Consider the following 18,130-nt stretch of genomic DNA (forward strand, 5'->3'; position numbering starts at 1 on the left):
TGCTTTTCTCCTTCGCCCTACTCACACCCCGATCGAAGCCACAGTCCCCCGTACCTTCATGACCGTCCCATTCTCCTCACTGGCCTCCCTGCTTACACTCTGATCCCCAGCAGTCTCCTTTCATTAGAGCCGTTAGGTATTCTTCAAGCAGAGATAGCAGGTTATCTTCTCCCTCCCAAAGTTTAACTCCTCCAGCTGCCTTCCTTGATGCCTGACCTTGGTCTGGTCGCCCACTCTCTCCTCTGACTCTTTTGCCCCCCCTTCCAGCTGGGCTCCGTCGGCTCTGCATCTGCCCTCCAGCTGCGTGGAAGGCCCCAGATGCTGCCTCCTCCTTGCCCACGAGGGCCTAGCCAACCTTCCTCTCCTCGAAGGGGCCTCCGCTGACCACATTGAAGCAGCAGCTCCCTGTTTTCTCCATCTCTGCAGCCTACTGTGTTCTTCGTGGCACTCTTACCAGTCTGGTTGTATCTATTTCCTAGTGTGTTTACTTGTTCATCGTCTCCCCCACTGGACTGACGTGCCACTAAGGTAGGAACTCTGTCTTCGTCCCCATTAACTAGCACAGCCAGGTATACTGTAAGCACGCAGGAAACATTGGTTGAGTGGAGGAAGGAATGAAGCTGTTCTGAGGGCACAACAGCCATGCGGTTGAATTGTGTCTCAGTGGAGCCCACTTCTGCCCATGCCTGAGAAAAGGGTGGTACCTGGTAGCGGGTGGGTTTGCTGAAAGTATCATTTGCTGTCTGTTTCTCAGAATTCCTCATGCCAGCCTGGTAGCGAGTCTTCTGGAAAAAAATACACAGATACATCATACCTATTTACCTGGTAGGACTTGAATAGCACCCACATATGGAGTGGTCCCTAAAAAGAAGACCCTTTGGAAGGCAATATACCCACTGCTGCTTGGCTTCCTGGGACACTGTTCCCGGGACCTTAGTTCTGTAGGATGTCCACAGGTCATAGAATACTGTTGATCAACTTTGGTAAGCACTGAGTTCAAGTTATACTGTTGTCTGTCCTCCAGGACTCCCCAGGCATTTTGCTAAGCTAATAAATGTTGCGAGTGTCCAGAAGGAGGAGATCATTCTTCAGTTACACTCTGGGAAGAGAGTCCGAGTCCCCTAAGGGGTTCCCTAGGCTGGGGCCAGGGCTGGGCCCCAGACACACCTGGCCGAGGAGCCGCAGGGCACAGGGCAGCCCCCTCCGCCTCTGTGGGTGCTGCAGTTTTGCTGATGTGCCCAGCATTTGGAAAAGCAGCGGCCTCTCTGGGCGCCCGGCTCCCCTTGTATCAGGGGCCGTGTCTGAACCGAACATGCACAACTCCCCCCGCCCCCTCCTCCTGCCTTCTTAGCCCCATAAACTCCATGCTACCTACCCTGAATTTGGAATTTAGCATGCCCATTTCAAGGTCGTTTTCACAGCTTTTGGCCTTAGATTTGCAGAGTTTGATGAGGCACATCTTGATTCTCATTATGAGATAATAAAATGATTTAGGACTTGGCACTAGATTAAAAGGAGCAGGTAGAGTTCTTCCTTCATCAAAATATGACAGCCAGAGCTTCGCTCGGGCAAATTTCCATTCCACGTCTGCGTCCTCCTGTGGGGCCAGCGAAACAACAAGACACCATCAAAGGCCACGATTTAACAACTGAGCTCCATCTGAGGGAGGGGTGCAGCCTCCAAATCTGAAAGCAGATTTCTAAACAGGACTCTGACACCTTGTGGATCTCACTAAGAGGCATGCCTGGGAGCGTGCTGTCGCTAACACCATACACGCTAGTCATTCCTCTGGTCCCTGCTTGCATTCACAGCTGAAAATCTCAGCCAGTTCATCCTCGTTCGTTCTCCACTGGGTGTCTTTACCGACATTCTCCACCTGCCCCTAGCCAAGGAACGTTTCTCACTGCCACGTAATCTTGTTATCCGCTAACATTTATAGCTCTGCTAACTGGTTCACCAGCCACCACAGCATTAGCTAAGCCACAAAGGTAGACCGCAGAGGTACAGTTGAATTTTCAAGTAGCCACAATACGAAAAGAAAAATGGAACAGGTGAAATTAATTTCAGCGATATGTTATTTAATCCAGTAGATCCAAAAATGTGATCATTTCCACATGTGATCATTATTAAAATATCATTATAAAATTATTTTTAATAATTATTTTTAAATAAAAATTATTAATGAGGTAGCTCACATTTTTTTCATGCCGAGCCTTAGAAATCAGTGTGTATTTTATACTTATGGTGCATCTCAACTTGGACGAGCCGTGTTTCAGGCACTCAGTAGGTGCATGCGGTAAGTGGCTACCACGCCGGATACCACGGTGTATTTCTCAGTAGGAAGTGTGTTTCTTGTTGGATAGAGTGCTGCCAGGAGATGCTAAGAGACACAGCACATGTAATTCAAGGGGAACAAACCTAACCATCGTTGGTCCGGCCATAGTAACTATGTTGTATACTGTTGTAACTATAGTTACTCTCTTCCCCGGGGATGGTGGTAGATTAAAACCCCAGATCTGTTACTTCTGACTTGGTGTCAGCACCAGAAAGCTGAGGGGGCCTCCAGTGAGTGGGCAGGCTCCATAGGCCTATGTCCTGGGAGGGCGGTTTGAGGCCAGCACAGAGGCATGGGATTTGGGATCAGACAGACCTGGGCTCACGACCTCTTACAAGCGGTGTGACTTTAGGCGAGGGGCTTGGGCTCCCTCATCTGTGCATGGAGATGATGCTGCCTCCCTCAGAGCCCTGAGTCTGTGCTCTGTGAGTGGTGGCTTCCTCTCCCCACAGGTGCTGGCGACACTCGAGGCCCTGAACCCAGCAAGCACCTGTGTGAGGCTGTAGGGATGTGCTGTGTGATATAAGGCCATCGCCAGCAGGCTTGGCCATTTTGCTTGCTTTTGCTGAGACTCCATCAGCACCTGGCCTGGTTTATGGAACATCGTACATAGGTCTTTTAGACTGGAAGCTTTGTGAGGGTAGGGGTTGCTCCTTGTACAACAGAAAGTATAACAGGGACACCTGACCTGAGAGGAATGGTGATACGGTGGTGAGACCATGGGCTCTGCAGCCTGCCTGGATCCATTCCTCACTAGATGTGTGCCCATGGCAGCTGCTCTACCTGCAGTTTCCTAATCTGTAAAATGGGGATAATAATACCTACCTTGTGGGTGGTTGTGAGAATTAAAGAAGTTCATGTCTGAAAACCATTTAGTATCAGAAACTTGGGAAACCCTCAGTAAAAGTTATTTTTATCTCCATAGCTTAACACAGTGCCTAGTGTTCAACCTTTAGTCATTCAGCAAACATTTATGGAGTACCTATGGTGTGCCTGGCAAGTGCTAGGTGGGCACTGGGGATGACGAACCATGCCTTTGTGGCAGTGACATGAGTATGTTAATGCATCAGCTAACCTTATACGTAGAGTCATGCTGAGAGCCATGGAGGCTCTGGTGTTTGGGTCGGCAGCCTGGCCCTGGGGACCAGGGAGGCTGCCCCCGTGGCTGGTATTTGAGCTGAGGTCCAGGGGAGAGTAGTTCCCAGCCAGGTCAAGTGCGGTGGCCGGCAGATGGAGAAAAGCGGGAGTCTGTCAGTGGGAGAAGCAGCGGGAGAAGCAGCAGGAGACGGAAGCCCTCTGAGAAAGATGGCAGTGGAGTGGAGAGCGGGCGGGAGCTGGGTTGAGAGCCGGACGTGTGATGGAGGGAGGACTTCTTTTTTTGTAGTTTTTAAGACCCAGAGGGTTATTTAAATCCTGACAGGAAGGACTAGACAGAAAGGGGGAGGGTGACAATGCAGGGGGAGCCAGGATAATAGGCGGGAGGGTGGGCTGCTGGGATGGGGAAGGAGGCAGGTGGGCGAGGCGGCACAGGGGCTTGCGGGTGTGAGCACTTGGACAGTAGGTGCTCAAGGGCTACTGGCTGAGTAACTGGCTGTTCTCATGAAAGGCTTTATAAATATGGACTTGATCAAAATTCACTGTAACCATGAAGAGCGGGCATGTTCCAGTGGCCTCATTCCTTCCTGTCTGGCACATGCACCACCAGTGGGATGGGCGGGGGACAAGTGCTCTCAGCGATGAGGAGAGCCCAGAGCCTGGAGGGGAGCTGTGGGCTGCAGTGAGCTCTGTCTGCCTCGTGTCACCACACTGTTGGGATAACTCGCCATCACAAGCCACACGCTTGCCCACTCTCACTCCAAACTAGTGGGCATCAATAACGTGGCTTAACATTTCACATTCATTTGGCCCAAAGCATGATGCTTGTTGGGATGGGGTCATCCATCCCAGGTGAGTGGTACAGAGACTCACAGATTATCTAGGCACCATCTGGTTTCTCTTAAACATGGGGAAACTGAGGCCCAGAAGGGCAAGGAGGACCAGTTAGCAATAGCTCATCCATATAGGTGACCAAATAGGTATAGAACTTTTAAAAAATATGTTTTTTAATCAACAGATGCTGCATTTTTATAGGTGTGTGGTTTGGTGGGGATGAGGGCTTCATGGTCCAGCTCACCTCTGCTTCTTTTCCCTGCACAATCTACACTCCTTCATTGCTAAATATACCACCTTGTTTACCCCTATCTACCTGGTATGTCTTCCTAGAATTTTATATGTTGAAGTTCTATTTTTCCGAAGCTGGAAATGGGGAGAGACAGTCAGACAGACTCCTGCATGCGCCTGACCGGGATCCACCCGGCACACCCACCAGGGGGCGATGCTCTGCCCACCAGGGGGCGATGCTCTGCCCCTCTGGGGGGTCGCTCTGTTGCGACCAGAGCCACTCTAGCGCCTGGGGCAGAGGCCAAGGAGCCATCCCCAGCGCCCGGGCCATCTTTGCTCCAATGGAGCCTTGGCTGCGGGAGGGGAAGAGAGAGACAGAGAGGAAGGAGAGGAGGAGGGGTGGAGAAGCAGATGGGTGCTTCTCCTGTGTGCCCTGGCCGGGAATCGAACCCGGGACTTCTGCATGCCAGGCTGACGCTCTACCACTGAGCCAACCGGCCAGGCCTATGTTGAAGTTCTAAACCTCAGTACCTTACCATGTGACTACTTGGAAATAGGGCTCCCTAAGAGGTAATTGTGGTTAAATGAAGTTAAGGATGGGCCCCTAATCCAGTATGACCAGTGTCATAAGGAGAGGAAGAGACACCAGGGATGCATAAACACAGAGGAAAGGCCATGTGAGGACACAAGGAGGCAGCCATCTACAAATCAAGGCGAGAGGCCTCAGGAGAAAACAACCACGTTGACACCTTGAGTTTTGACTTCAGCCTTCAGAACGGTGAGTCAGTAACTTTCTGTTGCTTAAGCCACCCGGTCTGTGGTACTTTGTTATGGAAAACCTTGTTTACTAATATATGGAGATCTTTATTTTTTCCTATGTGAGAAATAGACAAATAATTGTTTCTTATAAAAGATTTAAATACAGCCTGACCAGGCGGTGGTGCAGTGTATAGAGCATCGGACTGGGAAGTGGAAGGACCCAGGTTCGAGACTCTCAGGTCGCCAGCTTGAGCACGGGCTCATCTGGTTTGAGCAAAAGCTCACCAGCTTGAGCCCAAGGTCCCTGGCTCCAGCAAGGGGTTACTCAGTCTGCTGAAGGCCTGTGGTCAAGGCACATATGAGAAAGCAATCAATGAACAACTAAGAAGTCGCAATGCACAACGAAAAACTAATGATTGATGCTTTTTATCTCTCCGTTCCTGTCTGTCTGTCCCTGTCTATCCCTCTCTCTGACTCTCTCTCTCTGTCTCTGTAAAAAAAAAAAAAAAGATTTAAATACAGAGGTATACCAAGCACATGTGATCATCCTCTTTCAAATCTCTGTTCTTCATCCCTTCCCCAGAAGATGCCCCAGGTCAGGGGGGTGGCCCCTTTCCTCTGTCTTCCCCTACTTTGTCTTTCTCTATATTCACATTTGCATATAAATAAGATTTGCTTATATTTGTATAACATTGTTTCACTCAACATTATCACGGGAATTTTGCTATATTTGCATTATGTAAATAAGATGTGCTTATATTTTCTTACAACTGGCATTTTTTCACTTTATGTTATCATAGAGATTTTGCTATGTCAGCACGTAGACGTTTTCCCCCTTGTTTATACAGTATTATATACACAGTGTTCTAAACTCTATACTACATTACAGTTTATTTAAAGATTCTAACATTGATGAGCTAGTTCCAAGTTTTTTCTTTCATGAATTGTATAAAATCATATTTATGCATGGATATATTCCTAGAATTGTAATTATTGAGTGAAAGCATTTGTGCATTTTATTTGGTTTTAATTTTTAGTTTATTTATTTAACTTAAAAGTAAATCAAACAATAATATGACTTCTGAAACATAAAAAGGGATGAATGGAAAGGCATTCCAACCATTATGTCTCCCAACCTTACCTCTCAATAGGCACCCTGCTCTTCATTTCTTGTGTACCCTTTCAGACATCTTTTTTCTTCTTCAGATGCTTATATAATCAAAACTAAATATGTATTCCCCTTTCTCCCTTTCTTACACAAGACAGAGTACACCAGTGTTTTCAACTGCTGGTCCCTGGAAAAACATGTACTACAACTTGATTTTTTTTCACTTAACACTCTAACTTGAAGATTTTTCCAAATCAGTGTATAGAGAACATCTTCATCCTTTTTTAAAGCTGCGCAGTATCCCACTGTTCGGATGCAGCGTAATCTATTTAACCAGATCCCTATCAATGCTCATTTAGTTTATTTTTAATTTTTTGCTGTTCCAGACAAGACTTTAGTCAATAGCTTATGGCTTGTGCATTTTAGATTTTGATAAATTGCCTCCTGGTACTCTCTCTAGGATTCCTCTATCTGATGGCAAAATCATATTAGTCTTTGAATGGCCTTCAATCATCACCTCTGCAGGCTTCCTGCCCCCACACACAGCCAATCACAGTTTCTGTTTTGCACCTCCTGCACCTGGCAGGACTGGCCCCAGGGCACTGTGGTTTGTTGATTGACATGTCTGTTGTTCTCATTGGACTGAGTTCCTTGAGGGCAGGGACTATGCCTTAATCATTTCTGTATTGTCTTGTCTCCCACAGGCTTGGCATATAGTAGGTACTTAATAAATTCAGGTGGGAGGCGGAAGGGAATGTGGGCTGAAAGATATAGTCATTTTGATTTGCTGTGGGTCACCTGCATTCTGCTCTGAGGGGACACATGTGAAAGAGGAAAGAGCCATGACCTTGAGTCTTTCTGTCCTTGTCAGGCCATTTTCTGTGTGCTGCTTGCTATGCCATGTGGCAGGTGGACCTGAAGTGCTCTGTGGAGCAGTCTGGGAAGAATGCCTGTCGTTTGCTAGTCTGGCTTCACATTCAATAACACATGGGCTTCTAAAGTCATTCCTTCATTGCTGAAAACAGCGGTGCAAATTAAACCAAGGGAAAGAGGGGATTTTCAATGAACTGGTCTTACCTCAATTTCCTGATATGAGTTGTTGATCATGGCTATTAGCATATTGAGCAGCACTACCACCATGGTGACATTGTAGACACCGTAGAGGACATAGCCGATGTTCTCGATGAACTTGTGGTCATATTTCAGCACCACCGAGATCACTTCAGACAAGCCAAATATGGACCAAAATAAGGTTTTAAAACTTTCTTCAACCCTGCAAGGAAACAGCAGTCACTTCAGGCAGTATGTATCGGCGAGCACTTCTCACACCCAAGTGGCCGTTACCCAGACTGCAGTGGGTACCCCGAGTGGGGCTGGGCTGGCTGGTGGCGCCTGTGTGCTGAAACAAGGAGACATTCAAGCTGCTAAGAATAATTTGAAAGACTATTATAAAGCGCAGGCTTTTTCTTTTTCATTCAGTTCATTTATTGGGACTACCTACTGACTGTGGTGTTGGTTTTATCTTGTAATTAATTAAACATTTAAAATTAAACACCAGGGTGAATGTTTGTTCTTATGTTATCAGACTTTTTGTAGTTTGAGCCTCCTCCCAGACTGCCCAGTCCCATGTGTAAAGGGAAGAGGACGATGTCACTGATGGAGGTGGCATCATTGGTGACTGGGACTTACTGGGCACTTGAAACCGATCAGCTCACTTAAGCCTTAAACCACCTCTGTGCTTTGTGGTGGGTCTGCTTATTATTCCCATTTTGCAGATGGAACCACTGATGTTCAGAGCCTTACTATGTACCTTTCCTAGTAGCAGTCAGCTGGAAAGTGGGGGTGCAAATCCAGGCATGTCAGAGGTGTTCAGGAGTGTGTACTTCTAACACTACCCTTTCCCATCCCCTGGTCTGGGGAGGGCAGCTAGCCACTTATATCAAGTCCTCTAAACTAGGGTTGAGTGATCAGGAATGAGACTGGTGAGTTTAGTGTGTCCATGTTGTTCCAGTTCACCAGGTCACTACCCAAACCTCACCCTGCTGCTCACTCCAGGCAGATACTGCATGTGCTTTGAGGGAAGACCTGGCTTATGGGACACTACACTTTGATGCCTGTGGAACTTGGGAGTTTCCAAAACACACTGGTTTTAAGAAGAAGATCCAAACACATGCCTTACTCTGTACTTTGTGGTGCTGACCTTGCATCAGGTTTCTGACACAGAATCTGACTGGGAAGCTGGATTTGGGTGGGCAGTTGAGAACATGCATGTGTATCCGAGTGGCTAAGCAGTTCTTTTAGTTTGTGTACAGATCTTTCTGGTACCATTTATGAGAAAGCACTTTCTTTTTTCTCTTTAACATTTCAGATTTTTAACACTCACCCACAAATGGCCAGAATTAACCAGATCTAAAAAAAAAATCAGTGTTTCTTAAGGATTGGTATTTATTTGAAAAGATGTACAAAAATACTAGTACTTGTCACATTGGGTAAAAATTACATTCTCTTGCATAAATTTTCAGCACTCCTATGTGTGTGTGTGTGTGTGGGGGGCGTAGTGTGTGTGTAGCCAGCTGTTTGGCTCATGCATCAGTGTCTGAAAACTAAAAGTTGAGAAGGGTTTTTGTGGTCATTACTTGTTTTTCTTTTTTTTTCTTTTCTTTTTTTTGTGAGGCAGAGACAGAGAGAGTCAGAGAGAGGGACAGATAGGGACAGACAGACAGGAATGGAGAGAGGTGAGAAACATCAATTCTTCGTTGTGACACCTTAGTTGTTCATTGATTGATTTCTCATATGTGCCTTGACCGGGGGGCTACAGCAGACCGGTGACCCCTTGCTTGAGCCAGCAATCTTGGGCTCAAGCTGGTGAGCCTTGCTCAAACCAGATGAGCCCACGCTCAAGCTGGTGACCTCAGGGTCTCGAACCTGGGTCCTCTACATCCCAGTCCGATACTCTATCCACTGCGCCACTGCCTGGTTAGGCTCTTTTCTTTCTTTTTTTTTTTTTTTTAAGTGAGAGGAGGGGAGATAGTGAGACAGACTCCCACATTCACCCCAAGCTGTATCCACTTGGCAACCCTGTCTAGGGCCAATGCTCAAATCAGCCAAGCTATTTTTAGCACCTGAGGTTGACATTTGGACCAATGAGCCATCCTCAATGCCTGGGGCTGACACTTGAACCAATCAAGCCACTGGCTGTGGAGGGGAAGAGGGAGAGAAGGGATACAGGGAGGGGGAGAGAAGCAGATGTTCACTTCTTCTGTGTGCCCTGACCAAGAATCAAACCCAGGACATCCATATGCTGGGCTGATGCTCTATCCATTGAGCCACTGGTCAGGGCCTTTGTTTTCTTTTAGAACTATGCATCTGGAATATTATAATTCATTTTAGTTTTAGCAAGCAGGAATTTCCTCAGGGGTTTGGGTAACCAGTGAATAACAAGCTGTTATTTTAGAGCTCCTGGTTCTCATGCTATTTCAAAAAAGAAGGAGAACTGTTTCCTCATATGAGATGCAGCTTCCATTCGTGTGAAAAAGATGCTGTTCCATGTGGGGGCATGATTCATTGCAGGTGCTGTCTCCACTAAGAGGCAATCTTGGCTTGACCTGTGGTGGCGCAGTGGATAAAGTGTCAACCTGGAACACTGAGGTTGCTGGTTCGAAACCCTATGCTTGCCTGGTCAGGGCACATAATGGGAGTTGATGCTTTCTGCTCCTCCTCCATTTTCTTGGTCTCTCTCTCTTCCTCTCTCTCGCTCTCTCCCCCTCTCTAAAATGAATTTTTTTTTTTTAAAGAGGCAATCTTTTGGTTATCACCTTAGTGGAAGGGTACAACATCAGAGAGAATTCAAAACCAAATACCAAAGGGCAGGACGTGGTCTCTCTGACAGTTGTCCCCTTCCTGGCAGGATCAGGTGAAAACTGGAGGACACTGTCCAGAGGAGGGAAGCAGACAGGTACTGGTCCAGGATTATGCGCTTAGCACAAACAGCCTAAGAGATGGATGATATGTGGACTGAAAGACATTTTACAGAAATTCATCTTCTCCTTCTTACCTCGAAAACCCTACAAACCTTTGGCTGACGCAACGAGGCAAGCAATTAATTATAGAACACATCCAGGGAAAACCTTCAGAATTTTGATTAGGGAAAATGGCCTAGATTCAGCAAGTACTTTTTTTCCTCATTTGCTTCTTGCTATGATTTTTGCCACTAAGCTCTGATTTATCCTGGATGCCTTCACTTAGGCATTCTTTGTCAATAAGCTGAAGGAGGCAGAGCTGGCTCCTTAAGCAGTCTGTGTTCCAGTAAAAGAATACTTACAGATCTCTAAACCTATGCCTTGCCCCTCCCCCCCACACCCAGTCCCCCTCCCTTCCCCTCTGAGGCTTGGAATCACGAGCTGTTCAGTTTGTTGTCTGGCTTCCAGTTAATCTTCACACTTGTTTTATTTCTATTCTGTAGTTTAAGGATTGGCCTCTGGACTTGAATGTGACCATGACCTCCAGAAAAAGCTAATTAGAAGAGACCGAGGCCCATTGGGATGGCCAGAGTGAGAGGGACTCCCAGCATCTGACTGGGCAGGATGGGGTCTTACCCAAACTGCGTGTTTTTAACAATCTCTTCTCATCTTTAGGGGGGTATCGATAGCCCTTGCTTCCTCTTATTATGAGGCAAAATGTATTGCAGGAAGAAAGGCCTTTAAAAAAAAAAGCTGAGTTCATTGGGTTGAATCATCCAAAATGGCTAGCTAGAGTCACCAGCAGGGACCCTCGGGTCTCGCATCTGTACCCACATTGCTTTACATGAATGTTCAGTGGACAGATGGAACAGACTGATTTTGTTGTTGTAGTGGTTTCTCAGAGGGGACCTTATGAACTGAGTTATGCCCAATTAGCTGGGCTAAGTAGTGAGCAGTTAAATATTTTATCCATACCTCAACCCATTTACCAGGAACTAAACTCTGAACAGCATTGAAGAGTTCAATGTTTAAAAATTACATGAACAAAATAAAACATTAGTATTTATATCATCTTGGTCTGAGAAAGGTTTTAGAAACTACAAGGGAAACAATTGCCCACATCAAACTTGTATACATCAAAAACATAAGTAAAAATATAAGGTAAAAAGACTAAGGGAAGAAAGAATTTGTATTTGCAACACCTATGACAATGAATATCTTTCTTATATAAGAGCTCTTATATATCAATATGAAAATGACAGACATCCAGCCCTGCCCGGTTGGCTCAGTGCATAGAGCATTGGCCTGGTGTGTGGATATCCTGGGTTTGATTCCTGGTCAGGGTACACAGGGAGAAACAACCATCTGCTTCTCTGTCTTTCCTTCAACCCCTTTTCTCCCTCTTCCCCTCCCACAGCCAGTGGCTCGATTGATTCGAGCATTGGCCTGGGCATTGAGGATGGCTTGGTTGGTCTGAGTGCATCAGCCTTGGGCACTTAAAATAGCTCTGTTGATTCGAGCATCAGCCCAAGACAGGATTGCTAGGTGGATACTGATTGGGGAGCATGCAGGTGTCTGTCTCACTGTCTCCCCTCCTCTCACTTAAAGAAAAAAAGGGGAGAAAATGACAGACATTCGAGTAGAAAGAAAAAGGTGAAAAGTCCATGAAAAGTTGATTTTTTTTATGGTGACGAGTGCTCTAATCAGTAAGTTGATATGCCACACTTGTGGCATTTTCTGACTTACTATGCAGCAGGAAACAAATGAAACTTCTCCTCACTGTTGTGAGAGGGAAAAGGCTTGTGTTGCCTTGGCCTTGGAGCCCTGTAACGGTTTCTAGAAGGCTGGCCTTGGATGGAAGGCAATAGTACATTGCCAATCTCATGAGGTTGGGCACTGGAGCTAGTCCCAATGGCTTGTGAGGTTATGATGCTCTCTGTGTCATGTACTAATCATCACCCACAATTTCAGGACCTATAGGACTTGGCATGGGCAGAAGACCAGTCACAGTGGAAGTCTGAGGCTGTCTTTCTTTTTTTTTTTACAGAGACAGAGAGAGGGATAGACAGGGACAGACAGACAGGAACGAAGAGAGATGAGAAGCATCAATTATCAGTTTTTCGTTGCAACACCTTAGTTGTTCATTGATTGCTTTCTCATAGGTGCCTTGACCATGGAGCTACAGCAGACTGAGTGACCCCTTGCTCAAGCCAGTGACCTTGGGTCCAAACTGGTGAGCATTGCTCAAACCAGATGAGCCCACGCTCAAGCTGGTGACCTTGGGGTCTCAAACCTGGGTCCTCCACTTCCCAGTCCGACGCTCTATTCACTGCACCACTGCCTGGTCTGGCTGGGGCTGTCTTTCAAGAAGAAAGTATCTTGCCATGGACTTCCTTGACATTCACCATGAAGCCACTTTTCTCACAAAAGGACCCTACTATCAACTAGCTGGTCTCAAGGCTAAATTTGAGGTTCTTTACTGATAGGCAAGGCTGCCACAGGTTCCACATTGTCCTCCCATCCACTCTGGCTATCCGCAGAGTTCACCATAGATCCCTTCACTTGTGTCAATCACAGGGATCTTCACAGAGATAGCTGGAGGAGTAAGAGCAGGAAAGGAGCATGCCTGGGTTCAATCCCAGCTCTAGCATGTATTGGCTCGGTGAGCCTGGGCATGTTACAAAACCTGTTTCAGTCTCAGTTTAGTCATGTATGAAACGAGATAATGGTGTGCTATTATTAAGTTGCTTTGAAGGTTACATGAGCAACCCATGTGCCTGACCAGGTGGTGGCACAGTGGATAGAGCATCGGACTGGGATGTGCAGGATCCAGGTTTGAAACCCTGAGGTTTTTGGCTTGAGCCCAGGCTCACCAGCTTGAGTACGGGGTCACTGGCTTGAGTGTGGAATCATAGACATGACTCAATGGTTGCCTGCTTGAAGCCCAAGGTCACTAGCTTGGACCCAATGTCGCTGGCTTGAGCAAGGGGTCACTTGCTCTGCTGTAGCCCTCTGATCAAGGCACATATGAGAAAGCAATCAACAAACAACTAAGGTGTTACAACAAAGCATTGATGCTTCTCATCTCTCTCTCCCTTCCTGTCTCTGTCTTCCCTATCTGTCCCTCTCTTTGACTCTGTCTCTGTCAAAAAAAAAAAAAAAAAAAGAGCAGCCCATGTAACATACATAGTAAGAACCCAATAAATGGTAGCTATTATTTTTATTCATTTGTGTATTTGCCAAACATTCACTGATCTCCCACTGTGCCAGGCACTGTCCAGGTGATGAGGACATGTTTCTGTCCTTGTGGGGGTCCCAGTCTAAAGCAGGTCCAACAGGGTGAGTGGATGCTATACAGACATTGGCAAGGATGCTGCATTTGCCTTGCTTTATCCGGAAACACATACAACCCCATCAGCCCCTCAGTGCTTCTGCACAGGACTAAGTAACGTTACTAAATCAGCTGCCTATTGACTTTTCTGAACAAGCCTCGTCTTCCTTCTTGTCTGCAAAGAGCATCACAAACCCTTGATTTCATGCAAATCCTATTTCCGCTTTCTCCAGCCCTTGCTGTCTTTCGGTATTTGACATGTACTCAATAGGCCACCCTAGCCTAAGCAGTGCTCCTAATGAATAAGAGGGGAACAGTACTGTAGTGATGTTGAATAGACTGTGATTCACCCTCCTCTTACCCATTGGGGTGTATGTGGGGGGCAGGTTGGGGCCAATTTGTCAAGCAGAAAGCAGGGACCTGGTAATCAGTTCTGTGCCAGGTCTGTCTCGCCTGCATAACAGGACTTTAATCACAGGTTGCTGGAAGAGGCAGTGAGTATTGGTCTCAGAGAACAAGCTGATCAACAAGGTGAGGGTTTGGGGTGATTGTTATGAAAATTGTTGCTGCTTCAGAATGCATGTCGCCCTTTCCCCAGTGTCAGGGCACTCTCCCCCACCCCAAAAGTTCAGTTCAGTTACCTACCCAAGTGCAGGGTAAAATTAAGCAGGAGGAGCAGGTCCTAAAAGACTGTTTTTCAAGTTCAGGTGTCGTGCTCGAGTTCTGCTGAAGCAGAAACAATGCTCACTTTCCACAGAGCTGGGAGATGGAAGAAGATGCTGAAACATGGACAGTCTCTGTTGAGGGTCTGTGTTTGTCTGATGCCCAGACCTGGAGACCCAGGGCTGTAGGACCAGGTTTGCAGAAGGCACAGGAAGAGAGTCAGATGCCTGAGAAAGTCTGAACCTCGCCCTTGCTCTGCCCTGCAAGCTTGTGTCCTCCAAATCATTTCTTGGTTTGTCTAGGGTCCTAAATGAGGAGTTTGATTTAGACAGTCCAGAGATAGAGTCCCAGATTTAGGCAAGGAACTCGATGCACAAAGCCCATAAAGCCTAGATTATTCCTCCTGAGGACAAAACTCTTCTCCTGGTAGCCGGGCTGCTCCTGGAGGGCAGAGCTGGGCGTTCTTCACCCTTGAAACTCCAACTCTAGTACTTTACTTGGCCCCTGGTGCATGAATAAAGCGTGGCGCACTGCAGGTGTGGGTAAGTTCAGTGTGGTTCAATGAATAAAGAAATCCCTGGTGCACATTTTGGCTTCGTGGTTCCTGGTCCCAGTGTTACCCAGTCAGAGTGCAGGCTCTGAAGTCAAGGAAACCTGGTTTGACTGTGAACTTCTGGCCAAATCACTTAGCATCTCTGAGCTTTTCTCCCTAGCTATAAAATGGGAGAACAACAATTTCTACTCCATAGAGTTGCCCTGAAGATTCAATGAGTTCATAGAATGCTTGGGAAGTGCATCAAATACTGCCTGGCCATACAAATACACGATAAATGTTACTAATTTTATTATTTGTATTCATTTCTTTTTCTTTCTTTATTGTATTTGGATCTGGCATCAGGGCAAAAAGACTCTTCTACCCTACAATCAATTCTCAGAATAGCCCTTCCACAATGAGAACCAGCTCTTCGTCCATCTTTAGGGGCTTTCCATAGGCTGATGGCTGAATGAGCCACCTGGCGCATGCTCGCAGCCCGTGGTACCTGCGTCCTCCCCACTTCACCTACCCGTACGTCCCCGCCTCTGTGCCTCCCCTGCCCTCTGCCTGGGATGCCCCTTCTCGCCACATGGCCTCCCTTCCCCAATCTTTTCATCCTTTAGGCTTTAATTAATTGTCACATGCTCAGGGAGGCCTTCCCTGACTGCTGTGTCTGAAGAAGGCCCACTCCTAATTACTCTTTTGTACAGCACTTAATCTATAATGCTCTTTCTCTCTTACCACAGGGGGCAGGGCCTGCCGATTGCTCCCTGTTCTGCTGTCTGTACCCAGAACAGCGCCAAGCTCTTAGTAGGGACTCAGTAAACACTTTTTTTTGGGTCAATAAATGATTAAATTCTGGGAAACTAAGGCACAGAGGTATTTGATCTTAGCTAGCGTGCTTCAGACTCGCCTAAGAACTGTCCCTCCTGATCGATCCATAGAGCTAAGTCCAGTTTCCTGTCCCTGTCACTTTGAGGAATGACAGTTTAAACCTTATTTCCGTCCTAGAACTGACTTTTAGTGAATAAAAAGGTAGGGATTTCTTCCCTTTAGGTTGGCTACGCCCGTCTGTGCACAGACAGAGGGCTTGGGGAGACACCTGACAGCGTGCTGTGAGGACAGCACCTACATTTTTAGTGTGTCATCAAGCCCTTTACCTCAGGACTCCGGGCTCAGCCTGTGCCAGACATGCAAAGGTACCAGGCCTTTAAAATTCACATCATGAATAAACATGAGGAGAGGCTATGAATAAACATTATAGAATGGTAGAATGCCTTCGGTAACAGGCATAATCATTTTTCTAAAGGATCCCAGGAAAAGATCTATATTTCATCACTTATTGGAGAGTTATGCTAAGATAGGAACTTACATTAGGCCCAAGTTTTGTTTGTTTGTTGTTGTTGTTTTTTTGGACACACAAAGGCCATTTGAAGCTGCTCACCCTCTCTGAGCCTGACCTGGGCCCCAGTGTTGACCACTGCTCTCTCCTCTGTCAAGTTTTAGACCCTCAGTGCTGCTTTCTCCATGTGAAAATGGGAGTAATTAACTTTCTCATGACCCCCAAACCCTTATGCCTTACTTGAATTAATAAGATGAAAGGCAAGATGATAACTTTCCAAATATAGTACAGCATGATAGCACTTCTATAGCAGAGGTGCCCAAATTTCAACACCTACCCTGGGTTCTGGAGAAATGTGCCCTCTGTAAAGCCCAGGAGGCCAACCCATCCCTCATCTCATGGCAGACACGCTCAGCATGCTTCACACCCCAACACGGCAGTGGGCCGTGGTCCTGCAGTGCCCCACGGTGACCTTTCCTCGGGTTCTCTTAATTCACACTGGTCATCATGAGTCTTACGAGGGCAGGCAATGTAATCTAGCCTTGGTTGCCCCGCAGGACCCCCTCTGCCCACAGGTCCTTCTTGGGGGGTATGGCTCTTTACGCTCTGTCAGGAGGCCCCTCTGACTCACTGCCTTCCGGATGTCTTTGGGCCTATATGGCTCACCTGACTGTCTCCCTTTTTCCCTTCCTTAGACCGGGGAAGTCTTAGGCTCTTATCTTTTGTTCACGAAGTGCAAGTGCAGTATGTCACTCCGTCAGGAAGTCCTCGCTTGGCCCCTGGTGCTGAGCCTGGGGCCCCCTTTTCAAGACCCTACGACTCCTCCAGTCCTTGGGACATGGACTTAACTTAAGCTTCTGGGAGGTGGTCTGAGAGCTTGCTTCCGTCCTGTTGGGTGTGGCTCGAGAAGGCCAAAGCTCTGTCCCTAACCTGAGTCACCAGGGACCTTGCCCTCCTCCCCCTCATACCCTCCTTGACTCTCTGAAATCCTTCTAGGGCCTTCCCCATGTCAAAACCCCGGAACATTCTCCTTCTCTCACAGCCCCCATTCGGGCCATCACCGTGTCCCAGCCAGTCAATCCTCCTCAACATCCCTTCTGCACCTTGGCTCTTCATCCCCACGGGCGCTCCCGAGTTCAGTTCACCCGGCTCTCATCCTCTCCTACCCAGCTCCTTGCCAAAGCCTCTTCCTGGATCTAGCTCAGCATCCTTTGGAGCTGCCTTTCTTTCAAGTTCCTTTCTTCTGGAACATTTTCTCATTTGCCCTCCTCATTCCCGTGAGGGCATCTGTCTTCCCAGCCAGTCCCTAAGTTCCACAAGGGGAGGAGCCCTGACTGTTTTTGCTCATTGCAAAATCACCAGCACCGAGCTTGAGCCTGGCAAGGGCTTCCCCTCCCACCTGTCCTGCCCAGCTGCCACAGTCTGCCCTCTGAGGGCACACTGATCACACTTCCTCCTTTTCAGAATGCCTCAGGGAGATGCTAACACCCAATCAGGACCTAGAAATCTGCAATCTGACTCCTGCTGGGTGACCTGATCTGACCTTCCACCATTTCCCCAAACTCTTGCCTACTTGTCTATTTTCCTTTTTATGAAAGTTGATTCTTAAATGTACAAGTTCCACGATAATACTTCATTCTCACTGAGGATGGCAACAGATTAACATTGGTTCTTGGCAAGGAATCCAGATGTTTAGACAGGGATGGAATTAAAGATCACTATTGCCTCAGGAGATAGCCGATTTGGGGGCAGATTTCTTAACTCCACTTGGGCGGGGGTAGGGTGCTTTCCACGGCCCTCAATGTGTGCTCCTCAAATTCTGTCTCCTCCTTTTTTCCCTCTTCACTGCCTTATCTCATCTGTCTCCCTGGCCTGCTTCTTGGGTGCAGCTGGGGCTTCTTCTTGTCACCTCTGTGACCAGACATGACGCTTGCTGTC

The 18,130-nt window shown here is 47.2% G+C and overlaps 1 protein-coding gene across 1 annotated transcript in view; it reads right to left on the reverse strand.

Moving 5' to 3' along the window:
- The window catches only part of TRPC7 (transient receptor potential cation channel subfamily C member 7), a 145,071-nt gene that overhangs the window by 10,162 nt on the left and 116,779 nt on the right, over positions 1-18,130 (reverse strand). The window contains exons 8-10 of the mRNA XM_066341588.1: positions 7,440-7,635; positions 1,376-1,597; positions 705-785 (exon numbers count right to left, since the gene is read on the reverse strand). Of these exons, the coding sequence (XP_066197685.1) occupies positions 705-785; positions 1,376-1,597; positions 7,440-7,635 (499 nt within the window). The remainder of the gene's footprint in view (positions 1-704; positions 786-1,375; positions 1,598-7,439; positions 7,636-18,130) is intronic.

This window comes from Saccopteryx leptura, chromosome 6 (assembly GCF_036850995.1).
Source record: "Saccopteryx leptura isolate mSacLep1 chromosome 6, mSacLep1_pri_phased_curated, whole genome shotgun sequence".
In the NCBI taxonomy this organism is placed as follows: Eukaryota; Metazoa; Chordata; class Mammalia; order Chiroptera; family Emballonuridae; genus Saccopteryx; species Saccopteryx leptura.